General features: G+C 35.2%; 1 protein-coding gene across 5 annotated transcripts in view; it reads right to left on the bottom strand.

Moving 5' to 3' along the window:
* Positions 1 to 14,700, bottom strand: part of LOC121384047 (tubulin polyglutamylase ttll6-like) — a 74,799-nt gene that overhangs the window by 21,319 nt on the left and 38,780 nt on the right. For all 5 annotated transcript variants that reach the window (XM_041514238.1, XM_041514247.1, XM_041514255.1 and 2 more), the window contains exons 5-14: positions 12,696 to 12,736; positions 11,838 to 11,956; positions 9,684 to 9,814; positions 8,988 to 9,144; positions 7,587 to 7,730; positions 5,412 to 5,497; positions 2,939 to 3,164; positions 1,896 to 2,077; positions 1,453 to 1,638; positions 361 to 532 (exon numbers count right to left, since the gene is read on the bottom strand). In XM_041514238.1, coding sequence (XP_041370172.1) covers positions 361 to 532; positions 1,453 to 1,638; positions 1,896 to 2,077; positions 2,939 to 3,164; positions 5,412 to 5,497; positions 7,587 to 7,730; positions 8,988 to 9,144; positions 9,684 to 9,814; positions 11,838 to 11,956; positions 12,696 to 12,736 — 1,444 coding nt within the window. The remainder of the gene's footprint in view (positions 1 to 360; positions 533 to 1,452; positions 1,639 to 1,895; positions 2,078 to 2,938; positions 3,165 to 5,411; positions 5,498 to 7,586; positions 7,731 to 8,987; positions 9,145 to 9,683; positions 9,815 to 11,837; positions 11,957 to 12,695; positions 12,737 to 14,700) is intronic.

Raw genomic sequence — 14,700 nt, 5'->3', positions numbered from 1 at the left:
ATAACAGAAAATGTATTTCTGGCAGAAACACTGGTTATGTACTACAACTTATTTCTTTCTTACCAAATTGTTTTCTAAATTGCACACAAAAATAGTGGTGTGTGTGTGTGTGTTTATTTTCAAAACACTTACTTTTTTTCTTACGGCAAACTAAACTGAAATTTTTTTTTTAAAATAATGTAATTAAACTGAAATTATTTTATTTAAATAATTTAATTAAACTGAATTTTTTTTTTTAAATAATGTAATTAAACTGAAATTATTTACAAAAAATAATGGAATTAAAATGAAATTATTTACAACAAAACAATATTCATGGAGGCTGGGAAGGACTATAGTAAATATAAGAAGTGTTCCTACCTCGTGGTTTGTGCGAGTTCCATTAAACATTCTCGATGGCAGACAGGTCCGACTGAGTGCGCGTCGTTTCCGACTGTTCGGACTCTCGGGACGCAGCAGGCCGTCCTTCTTCCGGCCCTGCTTCAACGACTCAGACTTCTCTTTCTTACGACTCAGTTCCTCACGTTGTTGCCTGAAACAAAAGAATAATTTGATAATCAATGTTTGTTTTGTTTAACGACACCACTAGAGCACACTGATTTGTTAATCATCGGCTACTGGATGTCAAACATTTGGTAATATTTTGATATATAGTCTTAGAGAGGAAACCCGCAACATTTTTCCATTAGTAGCCAGGAATCTTTTATATGCACCTATGTCTCACCACGGGGTTGGATTTAGCTCAGTCAGTTGAGTGCTCGCTTGAGGTGCTTGCGTCGCAAGACTGAACCACCTCGATTGATCCATTCAACCGATTGTTTTTTTTCCCGTTCCAACCAGTGTACCACAACTGGTCAAAGGCCGCGGTATGTGCTTTCCTGTCTGTGGGGAAGTGCATATAAAAGATCCCTTGCTGCATTAGGAAAAATGTAGCGGGTTCCCTCTGATGACCGCATCTGGTTGTAGTACCAGTCCGAACAGGTGTTGTACATTTTTCCATTAGTCGTAAGGGATCTTTTATATGCACCATCCCACAGACAACATAGCACATACCATGGCCTTTGATATACCAGTCGTGGTGCACTGGCTGGAATGAGGAATAGCTCAAAGGGAAAACCGATGCGGATCGATCCTAGATTGACCGCGCATCAAGTGAGCGCTTTACCACTGGGCTACGTCCCGCCCTGATCTAATAACCATGTATAATACCTACTGTATGTTGACATGGTGAACTGCACAGCACAATGGAAAGTTACGTTTATATCCAGCAATGTATGAAACGTCCACCTTTTAAGCCAACACTCAATGAGGAAAACTTGTTAATATACAAGGGCAGATGACTAGTCAAAGAAACCTGCTCAAGAAAGCCAGACCCTTGTAGAATAATCTTTAAAACTATCCCTCTCCTTTCTTCACCCATTTTGAAGAGACATAATTATTAGAATCAGTTACCTGGCCATCTCGGTCCGCGCTCGAAATGCTGCAGTTTCCTGGAAGAGCGTTCCACTGGTGTGGAAAAACTTTTCGTATTTTTCGAAGCCTGGCATGGGATAAATGCGCCGGAAGTTGCCCATATGTGAATTCTCGTACCGTTCTTGCTGCTCCAAGAACTGGCTTTGTGCTTGCTCAAACTCCTCTCTGAAATAGAAAAAAACCCCCAATAACACACTGAATATACTGCATGAGTAAATTAGATAGCGACAAATAAGACTGATTATTCCACTGATGACTGTAAATTTGTTTAATTAAAACCATCAAATGTAATTACTGAAATTACAAATGATAATATAATTAATAAGTTACCCAGATAAATGATACTAATTACTGATTTTCTATTAATTTACTATAATTATTCAGTATAATATAAAAGTGGTTTTTTTAAATTAATGATTTACTTTGTCTCTTTTTTTGAGTATTTCCCCATCAGCCTGTCCTTTATTCTCCTCCTCTCTTCGTCGATGCACCGCCGTCGATCACATGCACCGAAGTTCACCAGATTGAGTGTGTCCCATATCAGTGTCCCCTTAATATCTCGATCTAAGTCAGCGTCAGTTGCGAAACTCGGAGAGTGATTCACCTGCAGATAAAACAAAGACAATTTCACAAAATACAGTTAGTTTGTTTTGTTCAACGACACTCCCAAAGTACACTGATTTATTAATCATCGGCTACTGGATGTCCAACATTTGGTAATTTCGACAGATAAGTCTTAGAAAGGAAACCAGCTACCTTATTTCATTAGTAGCAAATGATCTTTAATATGCACCATGCCACAGACAGAACAACACATACCACAGCCTTTGATATACCAGTCATATGGTGCACTGTGTGGGACGAGAAATAGCCCAATGGGCTCACCAACGGGGATCGATCCCACAACGACCACGTATAAAACGAGCTCTATACCCTGGGCTACATCCTGCCCCCAAAATACGGTTTCCAACGAGTTCCCTTGAACTAGCTATATCTACGACACGGAAGATGTGGATTTAATGCAAGGCAACACAAACACTATGAGAAACCCAACACAGCATTTTAACAGAGGCTTCAATAGGTGCTTCTTTCTTTCTTTTCGTGTGTGATTATTTTTTATTATTACAGGGAATACTGAGTGTGAACTTAATATGCTTCACATAATCAAAATAATCATACTCATAACAGTAAATAATTAATAATTATATAAATTTAGAATGTTAAATTTTAAGTAACTTTATTTCGTAATATCAGGACTGTGTTATTGTGTACCAGGGCCCCGTTCCACGAAATGATCTTAGCCCTAAGATTTCCTTAAACGTATAGCTACCCTATGCACTTAAGTTGATCTTAGGGCTACGATCGCTTCGTGGAACGGGGCCCAGAGCCTACAGCCCCGTTTTAAGGTGATCTTAGCACATCGTAAAACAGGGCCAAACACTGTAACAAAAACCCAGGAGCTCACCTCCAGAATGTATGGTCTCATCTTCTTGTCAAGCAGAATGTCGATGCCAAGAATCTCGAAGCAGGCGCTGCCCTTGACGTGGTTCGGGAAGCAGGTGCGGTAGTTGTGTTTCAGTACGGAGTGTGCCGAGATGCACGTCTTTACAATGACGTCATCGATGTCGCTCCACATCTTCTCAACGTTGAAGCCTTTGTCTTGCAAGTATTTGTTCACTGTGGTGATTCTCCTGAAATAACAACATGATACAGTGTTTCTCTTGCAAATATTTGTTCACCATGGTGATTCTCCTGAAATAACAACATGATATAGTGTTTCTCTTGCAAATATTTGTTCACCATGGTGATTCTCCTGAAATAACAACATGATATAGTATTTCTCTCACAAGTATTTGTTCACTGTGGTGATTCTCCTGAAATAACAACATGATATAGTGTTTCTCTTGTAAGTATTTGTTCACTGGTGATTCTCCTGAAATAACAACATCATATAGTGTTTCTCTTGCAAGTATTTCTTCACTGTGGTGATTCTCCTGAAATAACAACATGATATAGGGTTTCTCTTGCAAGTATTTGTACACTGTGGCGATTCTCCTGAAATAACAACATGATATAGTGTTTCTCTTGCAAGTATTTGTACACTGTGGTGATTCTCCTGAAATAACAACATGATATAGGGTTTCTCTTGCAAGTATTTGTTCACCATGGTGATTCTCCTGAAATAACAACATGATATAGTATTTCTCTCACAAGTATTTGTTCACTGTGGTGATTCTCCTGAAATAACAACATGATATAGGGTTTCTCTTTCAAGTATTTGTTCACTGTGGTGATTCTCCTGAAATAACATCATGATATAGTGTTTCTCTTGCAAGTATTTGTACACTGGTGATTCTCCTGAAATAACAACATGATATAGGGTTTCTCTTTCAAGTATTTGTACACTGTGGCGATTCTCCTGAAATAACAACATGATATAGGGTTTCTCTTGCAAGTATTTGTAGACGGGGGCGATTCTCCTGAATCAACAACATGATATAGTGTTTCTCTTGCAAGTATTTGTTTTGTTCACTGTGGTGATTCTCCTGAAATAACATATAGTGTTTCTCTTGCAACTATTTCTTCACTGTGGTGATTCTCCTGAAATAACAACATGATATAGTGTTTCTCTTACAAGTATTTGTTCACCATGGTGATTCTCCTGAAATAACATGATATAGTGTTTCATCTTGCAAGTATTTCTTCACTGTGATGATTCTCCTGAAATAACAACATCATATAGTGTTTCTCTTGCAAGTATTTGTTCAGTGGTGATTCTCCTGAAATAGCAACATGATATAGTGTTTCTCTTACAAGTATTTAATCTCCAACTGTCAGTACTATACTTGCATAGATATATGGGCTCCTATTTTTGTAGGTGGCAGGATGATATTTTCCCGAATTAAACGAAAATACCTGAATACGGATAACATCATTTATTCATATTAGCATTACTGCCAAACAGCTAAACAAACAGTTGCAAACGAATCAAATAAAGTTGCAAACAAATCGCCATACATTTGTAGATGGATTACAGCTAATATTGTGGGTAAAAAAGGTTTCAGGCCAGTTCATTTTTCTCGAATATCTCTGTCGTTTTTTTCCTGGAATAAAGGATTTGTTCCAGCACTATGGGGTCAGTTGCCCACCCCTCCCACCTCCCTGCAAAGTTGCCCACCCCCCACCTCCCTGCCAAGTTGCCCCACCCCCTGCCACCCTGTCTTGTACGCTTATGTATATTGGCACCAATGGGTGGCAACATGGGCCTCATAACAATGCCAGAAGGAACAAATGAACCCTCTCTGAAATAATAGTCAACATGAATTTGAAGAAACAAGTTAAAAGTTAAAGTTTGTCTTGTTTAACAACACCATTTGGTAACACTGACATATAGTCACAGGGAGGAAACCTGCTGTATTTGTCCATTAGTAGCAAGGGATCTTTTATATTCTCCATCCCAGACAGGATAGTACATACCATGGCCTTTGATATACCAGTCATGGTGCAGAGGTTAGAACGGGAAATAGCCCAAAGGGCGAGGGCTTTACCATGGGGCTATGTCCCACCTTCATTGAAGAAACAAGATCAAACTCAATAGTGAGAATGTAAAGAGGTCAAACTCAATAGTGACAATGTAAAGAGGTCAAACTCAATAGTGAGAATGTAAAGAGGTCAAACTCAATAGTGAGAATGTAAAGAGGTCAAACTCAATAGTGAGAATGTAAAGAGGTCCAACTCAATAGTGAGAATGTAAAGAGGTCAAACTCAATAGAGAGAATGTACAGAGGTCAAACTCAGTAGTGAGAATGTAAAGAGGTCAGTGACAAAACACAAAAACGTTTCGCTCGGTATCAAGTTGTGCATGATTCACTATACTTATGTCACTAATGAAAATTTTGAAAACAAAATATTCCCTGGAGAAAACCGTTTGAACTTACCGTTTACTTCCAGCTTCATCATCTCGTACGAAGTCTGAACTGTGTTTGTTGATAGCATAGTTTGTCAGGTGCATGTAAACATTGTCCTGCAAGTAGTCAAATATAGGTACACACCATCAACAACATATTTCATTGCCAGTAGCATAAATTGTACAACATATTTTTTTGTGAATTTTGCAGAAGTGATTATGTAAAACAAAACAACAGAATACAATATAACAATATATAGTCCGTCCCATCCTCCTGTAAAAACAAATTTGGTAAATAATTTCAGTTTGGTTTGATGTAAGAATAAAAGTAAAAGTGTTTTGGAAATAACAAACAAACAACTATATACTCAACAATGAAAGTTTAGCTAATGTTAAAAGAAATGGCATAACATTTATAAATTAACATATTTTTATTTCAATCTAATTAAAATTAGCTCCACTATTACATGTGGATCTAACACCAGCCAGTTGGAGCTCATGTCCACCAATCAAAACCTTACTTGCAGAATCCTGCCAGTGATTTAAAACTAACAACACTGCGTAGTCCCCAATGTCTAGGTAACATTTTGTCTGTAAATAATAATTTAAATATTGACCAATCACACTTCGCCTTTTATAACGTTATTTGGGAGCATACAAATTCTAAAAATATCGGGCGAGTCTATTTTAGTGGCCGCAGTACAGTGAACCATACCAATACGTACGGGGTGGGTTATCAGTCTTCAATTTTACATTAAAAAATATTTATTTATTTATAAAAAAACAACCTAAATCAGTCTTCAGTTTTACATTACAAATTATTTATTTTATAAAATAAAACATGTTTTATGGCATTCGTAATTCACACGAAACATGTCGTATACCCTCAGGATAATTCGGAATGTTTTCAAATTATTTTTAAATCACTGGCAGGATTCTGCAAGTAAGGTTTCGATTGGTGGACATGAGCTCCAACTGGCTAGTGTTAGATCCACATGTAATAGTGGAGCTAATTTTAATTAGATTGATTTTTATTTATTAGTATTCACATCTGAAATGTTTACCATTTACAAACAACATAAACTCATCAACCTTTGCATTAACACAACAGGAGGACCTGGTTTTCTTTTAAGTTTATTCAACCATGGCAAATTTAGAAGTCATAAAAGATATTTGCTAAACTTTTGTTGTTGAGTATATTTTTGGGTGCAATTTAGAAATCAATTGGCTCAGAAATAAATAACTTGTAGTAAATTGCATAAGTATGAAGAAAAAGTGTTCCATGTGGCAAGGACTATAGATAATTATAATGAGACGTAAAATGATTTGTGAACAACAAATTTCAGCAAAATCTGCAATTCTGACAACTGCAATCATTATTTGCAGAAGTAATTAAAAATTATAAAAATCGAATTGCAATATACATAGCATGGCTTCTGGTACATCAGTCATGGAACATGAAGACCCGGTTAGAATGAGATAAACACAGGCAGGTCCACCCTAGCACCAAGCTAATTGTTCTGTTTCAGTGTCATGGTTTGGATGTGCTACAGTGACAGTTAAAGTTAAAAGTTTGTTTTGTTTAATGACATCACTAGAGCACATTGATTTATTAATCATGGCAACTGAATAGCAAACATTTGGTAATTCTGATATATAGTCTTAGAGAGAAAACCTGCTAGATTTTTCCATTAGTAGAAAGGGATCTTTTTATATGCACCATCCCACAGACAGGATAACACATACCACAAACTTTGTTATATCAATCGTGGTGCACTAGCTGGAACGAGAAATAACCCAATGGGCCCACCGACAGGGATCGATCCTAGACTGACCACGCATCATGCAAGCGCTTTACAGTGACAGAGCACATGTCTGAGGTACAGGGGATCATAGTACCAGCTCCCCACAGTGAACTTGTCAAGTTTCTTTGCCCTGCCCAAACCAGTGCTCCCCGACTGGTATATCAACATTTGTGCTATGTGCTATCCTGTCTATGACAAAATGCATATAAAAGATTCTTTGCCGCTTTTTGGAAAGAGTAACCTATGCAGTCTGTGGTCTATGCTGCAGCAATGGGGTTCCTTTCTCACCATCTGAAAAGTGTTGAAATAATTTAGTTTAAAATGTGCCGAGACGTTATTTAAAAACATAGTTCCTTTGCCTAGTGCGGAGATAACAAGCTATGTCAGACACTCATACATACTGTGTTGTTGTGAGTGGGCTCGTAGTATTTAGTTGTGGCGAATCTGGCAAGTCCGTCCTTGAAGACAAATATCCGGAGAGGGTCGCACGATGTGATCAGCACGTAGATTCTCAAGTCAAACTTAAAGCCATCAATTAGAAAAGGCTGAAACAAATAATATAATATAATATAATATAATTAAGAATTGACCGCAATTATTTTTTGGTTCATGCAAGTATGAACTGAAAAAACGATGTGCACATTGTATGAGCCTGTGTAGAGGGTCATACAAAAGTGTGCACATCGATTTTTCGGTTCATACTTGCATGAACCAAAATATAATTGCGGTCAAATCTTATAATTAAATTTATATGCATACTTTAACAATACATAACTGAATTTATTTTGTTTAGCTTTAAATACGCCTGTAGTATTGTTTGTGTAAACTTCATTGATACTTATATCGAGTGTTGTAGGCGTGGCTTTTTTTTTTTGGTTCATCGAAATATGAACGAAAAAAAGAAAGCACCTCTGGACCAATCAGATTGCCGTAAAGTGTATAGACGCAAAGAAAATTTAATTATTATAACATAATATAATATATAATATAATATAATATAATAATTGTATGTTTTATTTTTATAAATATAATGAACCCTAGAGTCACTTAAGGCCATTTCAGAATGAATCACAGGGGGGGGGGAGAACGACATGGAAATGATACTGTGATGATTATTATATGCCTGATGGATCAGCGTTTTTCTTCTATGTTAGTTTAAATTAAAATTCATTTTGTGGGTGTTAAGTACATACATAAAAATAAATTGTCGATAATTGTTAAAATATGGCAGTAATTACAAAATTAACAAGAAGTCTGAGAGTACTGCTACAGCAAAACAAATTTGGTAAAATGGGTAAATCGCCATGAAAGTCAAACTTGATCCATAACAGAACATAATCATAAATTTCAGCCCAATATCTTGAGGCATTGCAGAAAAAAAAATCTGGAAAACAAATGTTTGTTTTTCCTAAGTTCAAATTTAAGGGCCATATAACTCTGTCAAAAATGGGTAAATCGCCATGAAAGTCATCCTTGGTCTTTGACATAATGAAGCTATACAGAAAATGTCATCTCAATATCTCAAGGCATTCTGAAAACAAAGTTAAAAAACCTGTATATGTGGGACAGACGGACAAACATACAAACAGACTGACAGAGGAGAGACAGAGATGAAATTTGTAGTCCCCTTCGGTTGAACTGGTAGGGGACTAATAAATTGTAATAATTGTTTTACCTTCTGCGTCATTTTGAAAATAATTTGACCCTTTTGTGCTTTAAAAATCAGATGAAAAGCTACTTCAATACAGGAATTTACAGATCATCATTTACTCAGTTTTAATTAAAATGCACAAAATAATAACCTTGGTGACATAAACTTGGCAGATCATATGTTCATGTGGCTTGATTTCACGGGGATTCTTTGTGACCCAGATCCCCCGACCTTGACATCCAGACTCGGGTTTCAGTATGTACGTCTTATTCTTCTTCTGTCTTGTATATGCTTGAAAATCTCCGTAACTGTAAAAAAAAAAAAAAAAAATATTATACATAATAATTGATTTAATTTCTATAAAGTATAAATACACAATAAATTTTATTTAATTTATACAGTAACACTATAATTTACAAAATATTAAATAACTCTTAGTTTTATAAATACACAATATATTTAATTGATTTACCATATATTAAATAACTTTTAGTTTTATAAATACACAATATATTTTAATTTAATTTACACAATAACAATACAAATTTTTTTTCAAATAAAACTATCTGGTAAAAAATATACATTTTTAAACAGTTAATGTACTGCAGTGGGTTGATTAATAAATATACAATATTTTTATGTTATATAGTAATAAATAATAAATTAACAACATAAGCAAACTTTCTATGAAACTATATGTTCAAAAACATGAATAATACAGTGGATTGTTTTTTGGGGGTTTTTTTTTTATTGAGGGTGTAAAAAAAAAAAAAAAAAAATTGCCCCCAGGATCAATGACAATATGTCACCAAATGTTTAGCAGCATTATAAAAAACACTGAACTTACTCAGCAGGAAGGCACCATGTTTTAGGGAAGACATTGTAGTCCTTAGGAAAGACTTTATACATTCTGTTGAGGTTGCGGGCAAGAAGATCCTTCCGACAAATTTCATTCATTCCAGGAAAGTGGTTTATTTTCTGAAATAAAGAAAGAACGACATCCAATTAAGATATCCAGTCAGTGCACCACAACTGGTATATTAAAGGCAATGGTATGTGCTATCCTGTCTGTGGGAAAGTGCATATAAAAGATCCCTTTCTGCGTTAGAAAAAAATGTAGCAGGTTTCCTCTGATGACTATATGTCAAAATTACCAAATGTTTGACATCCAACAGCCGATGATTAATGAATCAATGTGCTCTAGTGGTGTTGTTAAACAAACCAAACGTCTTCTTTTTTTCCATTAAGATAATCCCAGTTATTAATAGATAATATGTGTGGGAATACCTCTGCCTACCGGTTCTCTACATCTGTCTCAGATTAGGAAAGAAAAGGAAAGTTTGATATCTGAACATACTGCTCATACTGCTAGTAAGTGACTGCTAGGTAAAATATGTTAATTATGAATTGGTATGTACAGATTAAATTGACATTTCTGAGTTTGCTGCAATTTTTAAGATGATATCGACTAACAAAGACTTTTTGACGACTGTAATTATATATCAAATATATTTTTCTGCATAAAATATTAGTGGCTGTATATTAAACGTATTTCTGATCGTTCTAATATTTGTACTAGGTTAAATTTTATTTTACGTACGAAATTATTTGAAAACAAAATCCAGTTTGGGCTTCTTACAAATATTAAGATGACCAGAAACACTTTGAATATACAGACACTGATATTCTAAACAAGAAAATATATTTAATATGTAAATTTAATCGCAGAAATATTTTATTAGTCAGAAACATCTTACAATGCAGCAAACTCAGGAATGTCCCTTTAACCTTCTGACTACTGCAGGCGAGATATCTCGCCCGACGTCATGTCAGTCGATATACTGTACACTGTATACAGTGCATTCCCAAATTCATATTTCCCGCCGTTTTGCACACGACACTCACCGGAAATGGAAATATAATTAAAGAAAAAAGATTTTTTTTCAAAATGGTGGTTTTTGTTTTGATTTTTTCAATTGAAAATACCTTGAAATTTTGAGTTCAAAAAGTGGTTTTCGGCAAGTATTTTCGCTTGACAACAATGGCGGCACGTCGCGGTATTTTTCAGGGATTGATAGCTGATTGTAACAGCTAATTTGATAATAAATTTGATCGTTTTACCAACAACGAAAATTACCAAATATTGCAATATGAATCGTAGTTCGGGTTTAAAAAAAAATTCTGATCAGAAAACCACTGTTATCGGGAATAATGGACATAAATACTGGACAGCTGGCCACAAATGCCCGTAAGTAAACGCAACTTTTTCGATTTTTTGCCTAATTTTAATCACCATTAGCCGATCTAAAATAATAAAAAATACAAAAAAAGACACGAAAATAATACTTACCAATTCATATATGAACTTTATTTCATGTATTTATGAAACATTTAAGTGAATATATGTGAGTAAAAATTATAAACTTGTACCCACTCAACGTGGTTTTTGTTAAAAATTAATCCAGTAGTCTAAAGGTTAAGGAAAGAAACCTGCTGCAGTGATATAAGATACTCATGACTAGCAACAATAGATCTGTAAATTAAATTTTTCATTAACATGACAGCACATACCAGAATCTCTGACAAACAAACTGTGTATCACAGGTTCAAACCGAAAATATCCCAAAGGATTCAACAATAAGAAAATTTGTATTCTAATTTTAATCAATCATTCATTCTAAAAATATTTTTATTAAAACATTGCTCCATTTATATTAAATAGCTGACACATTTTAAATTATTTTGAAACAGATGCTGAAATCTTTAACATAATTATGCATACAATTACATGAAGCAGGGATATGATACCCATTTAAAAATAAAAGTTGAAATGATCTGTCGAAAGCTGAAACCTATACGTAAATGAAGGTCAGTTTTCAATATTTCAGATCAAATCCAATTTACTTTGTGAAAATTGTTTTACCAAAAAAGGAGGCAGAAATTTGATAAAAAGCTGGAAAAACCCACCCAATATCCTTGTTGAATGAGTTAGCTGACTGACCTGATATTTCTTCATGTCCATGACTCGTTCGAGAGCCACGGAGTAATCTGTCCAGTACAGAGTCCAGTCTTCATCATCAGACACTTCACGAAAACCAAACCGTCGAGACACTCTCCGTACTGTGGGGAAAAACAACAAAATACTTTCTACAAAATCTTCACAATGCTGCATGATGGAAAATATTAAATATACATGTATAATAAAGCATATTTTATCGATTTTATTTAAAGATATTCAATTGTGCAATAAAAAACATAAAATTTTCTAAGGTATTAATCCGACCAATAAAAAATAATGTCTTTATTTAAATATTGATTTGAATAATAAAGAATATGTTATCAATAGACTTTTTTTTTTTTTCCAAAGACATCTGAATAAACAACATGAATATATTACATAGTTATTACCTAAGCTGAGCCATAAAAACAGGCACTTAAAATTTGTGAAAATGTTTATAACAAAATATATATGCAAAAAACCTATTAAGTCTGAGTCTTCATTTCTGCGAGAGAACTTATTTAGAAGAATGTTGTAACACAATAACACATCTAGTTTGAGGGACACGAAACTCTTTCTTGCCACAAAGGCTATTCTTTTCAGCCTCTACTTGCAGTCTAATCACCATAATGTGCCCGTGTTAAACAAAAAATAAAATAATTATATGTTGATCCGTGGGGCTCCTGAAAGTGTGGGGCCTATAGCATTTGTTACGTTTGTTACATTGTTAATCCAGCAATGATTAGCTCAACAAGATTTCATGATGCAAAAACAAAGACAAATATTCCAGCCCCAAGTATCAATTATATTTTATTCTGCAATAAGTTCTTTATTACTTTAAATGATTTTTAAAGCACTTACCAACATCATACTTGCAGTTTGTTAGACAAATGTAAATCCACCTGTAAAATATAAAGATATATTTTTAACAGATTAAGACCTAACAGATTCCCAGATTTTCTACAGTTTGATAGACAGGTATACATCCAACTGTAACAGATAAAAGATAATTTTTTAATAAATTAACATCTAACAGATTTCAAATTTTCTACAGCTGTTGGTCATAGTAAATACTCGAGATTCATAAGATTCAAGTAGACCGGCTAATATTCAATTACCACCACCACAACCCCCTCACCCCCCAAAAAAGAAAGAAAGAAAGGTCAGGTCAGGTCAGGTCAGGTCAGGTCAGGTCAGGTCAGGTCATAGGGCTTTACGTGCATATTCAGAGCAAGCTGTTGTAGCACACGCCTGTCTTGGGTACAAGAGCCGGCCGAGGCCGGCTCCTCCGTCCAGGACAGAAAGGGTTGGGGGGAGGGGAGGGGGGGGTAATGATGCTATGGAATTTTGAATGGAGCAAGAATTAAACTAAAAGAGAAAAGGTGCGCAAGTTTGATTGAAGAAAGAAAGAAGTATCATGCATATTTACACACGGGTGCAGAAATGGCAAAATTTTAACTAGTCCGCCAGACCAGAACCAACAAAACATTATTAGCCCACCACAATTTCTGCTAGTCCGCCAGTCTATAGAACAATATATTATTAACAATATTACAATATACACTGTGTTCACTTCAAATGAAATATATAGATATACTGACAACACATTATTAATAAGACTTGGTAAGTGATCAACATCACGAATCGAAAAAAAAAAAAAAAAAAAAAGAGATAGACCGTGGGGCTGGTAGTTGCATTTTTAAAATCATCCGTAGGAAGTTTTACTTGCATTTGGCAAGTGGGCGAGTACTTTCTGCAGCCCTGTTATAAATTGCCATAAAATGAACAGACATAATTACTGAAGGCTAATTATCTTTGAAGTGAATGACTAACAGTGGGAAGCGCTTGATGCATGGTCGGTTTGGTATCGATCCCGGTTGCTGGGCCCACTGGGCTATTTCTTGTTCCAGGAAGTACACCACAACTGGTATTTCAAAAAGGCTGTGGTATGTGTTATCCTGTCTGTGGGATGATGTATATAAAAGGTCCCTTTCTACTAATGGAAAAATGTAATGGGCTTCCTCTGTAAGACTATATGTCCAAATTACCAAATGTTTGCAACCCAATAGCCAATGATTAATAAATCAATGTGCTTTAGTGGTGTCTTTAAATAAAACTTTTTTCTTTTTTTTAAACCAAGACGAAGGTTATAGTGGTTAGTAATTTGTGAAAAGTCACTCAGTGTACTTAGTGGTTTAATGTTTGGAGCCAGTACAATCACAAACGCAGCATCAACCAGCCTTGAACCCACTAGCCATCAGAGCGAACCGTTACCAAACATGTTATCAGTTTGACATCTGTGTTTCCATTACACATTACTTCGCTGCTAACCACCAGGATCTCAATCTGAACAACGATGTCTTAACAAATCAACGTGCTACAAATAATCTTTAAAGTGATCACATTTTAACTGTGGCCCTTTGGCCATTTTCAGATAAATCATATAGCTATATAAACTGGCAAACAAAAGAAATAAAATGCCATTTTCTATCCAACATACATGTATTAGGCCATTCTTAAGTCGTATACCACCAGTCCCTGTATAGTGCCATTAGTACATTGTATCTGTACAAGCTTAATATAGTCTACGACTAGCTTAGGAAGTAGGTATTCTTTAAACATCTGAATAATATACAGTAATATACCGTATTTGACTGGAAATAAGACCAGAGAGACAAGACAATTCATTATGAGCTAAGCATGGGACATGCTTATTTCCAGATATGGGGCCCGGGTTGTTGTTTTTTTTGTTTTTATTAAATGAATGACAGAATTAACTACTGAACACTCCCCGAAGTGGTCAGACTAAGCCCACAGCTAAAAGCTGATGGGGAATGGCAGGTGTGTGGAACAGATAGCCACAAGA

The sequence above is a fragment of the Gigantopelta aegis genome, chromosome 2, assembly GCF_016097555.1.
Source record: "Gigantopelta aegis isolate Gae_Host chromosome 2, Gae_host_genome, whole genome shotgun sequence".
In the NCBI taxonomy this organism is placed as follows: domain Eukaryota; kingdom Metazoa; phylum Mollusca; class Gastropoda; order Neomphalida; family Peltospiridae; genus Gigantopelta; species Gigantopelta aegis.
This window is presented reverse-complemented; position numbering and strand designations above follow the sequence as displayed.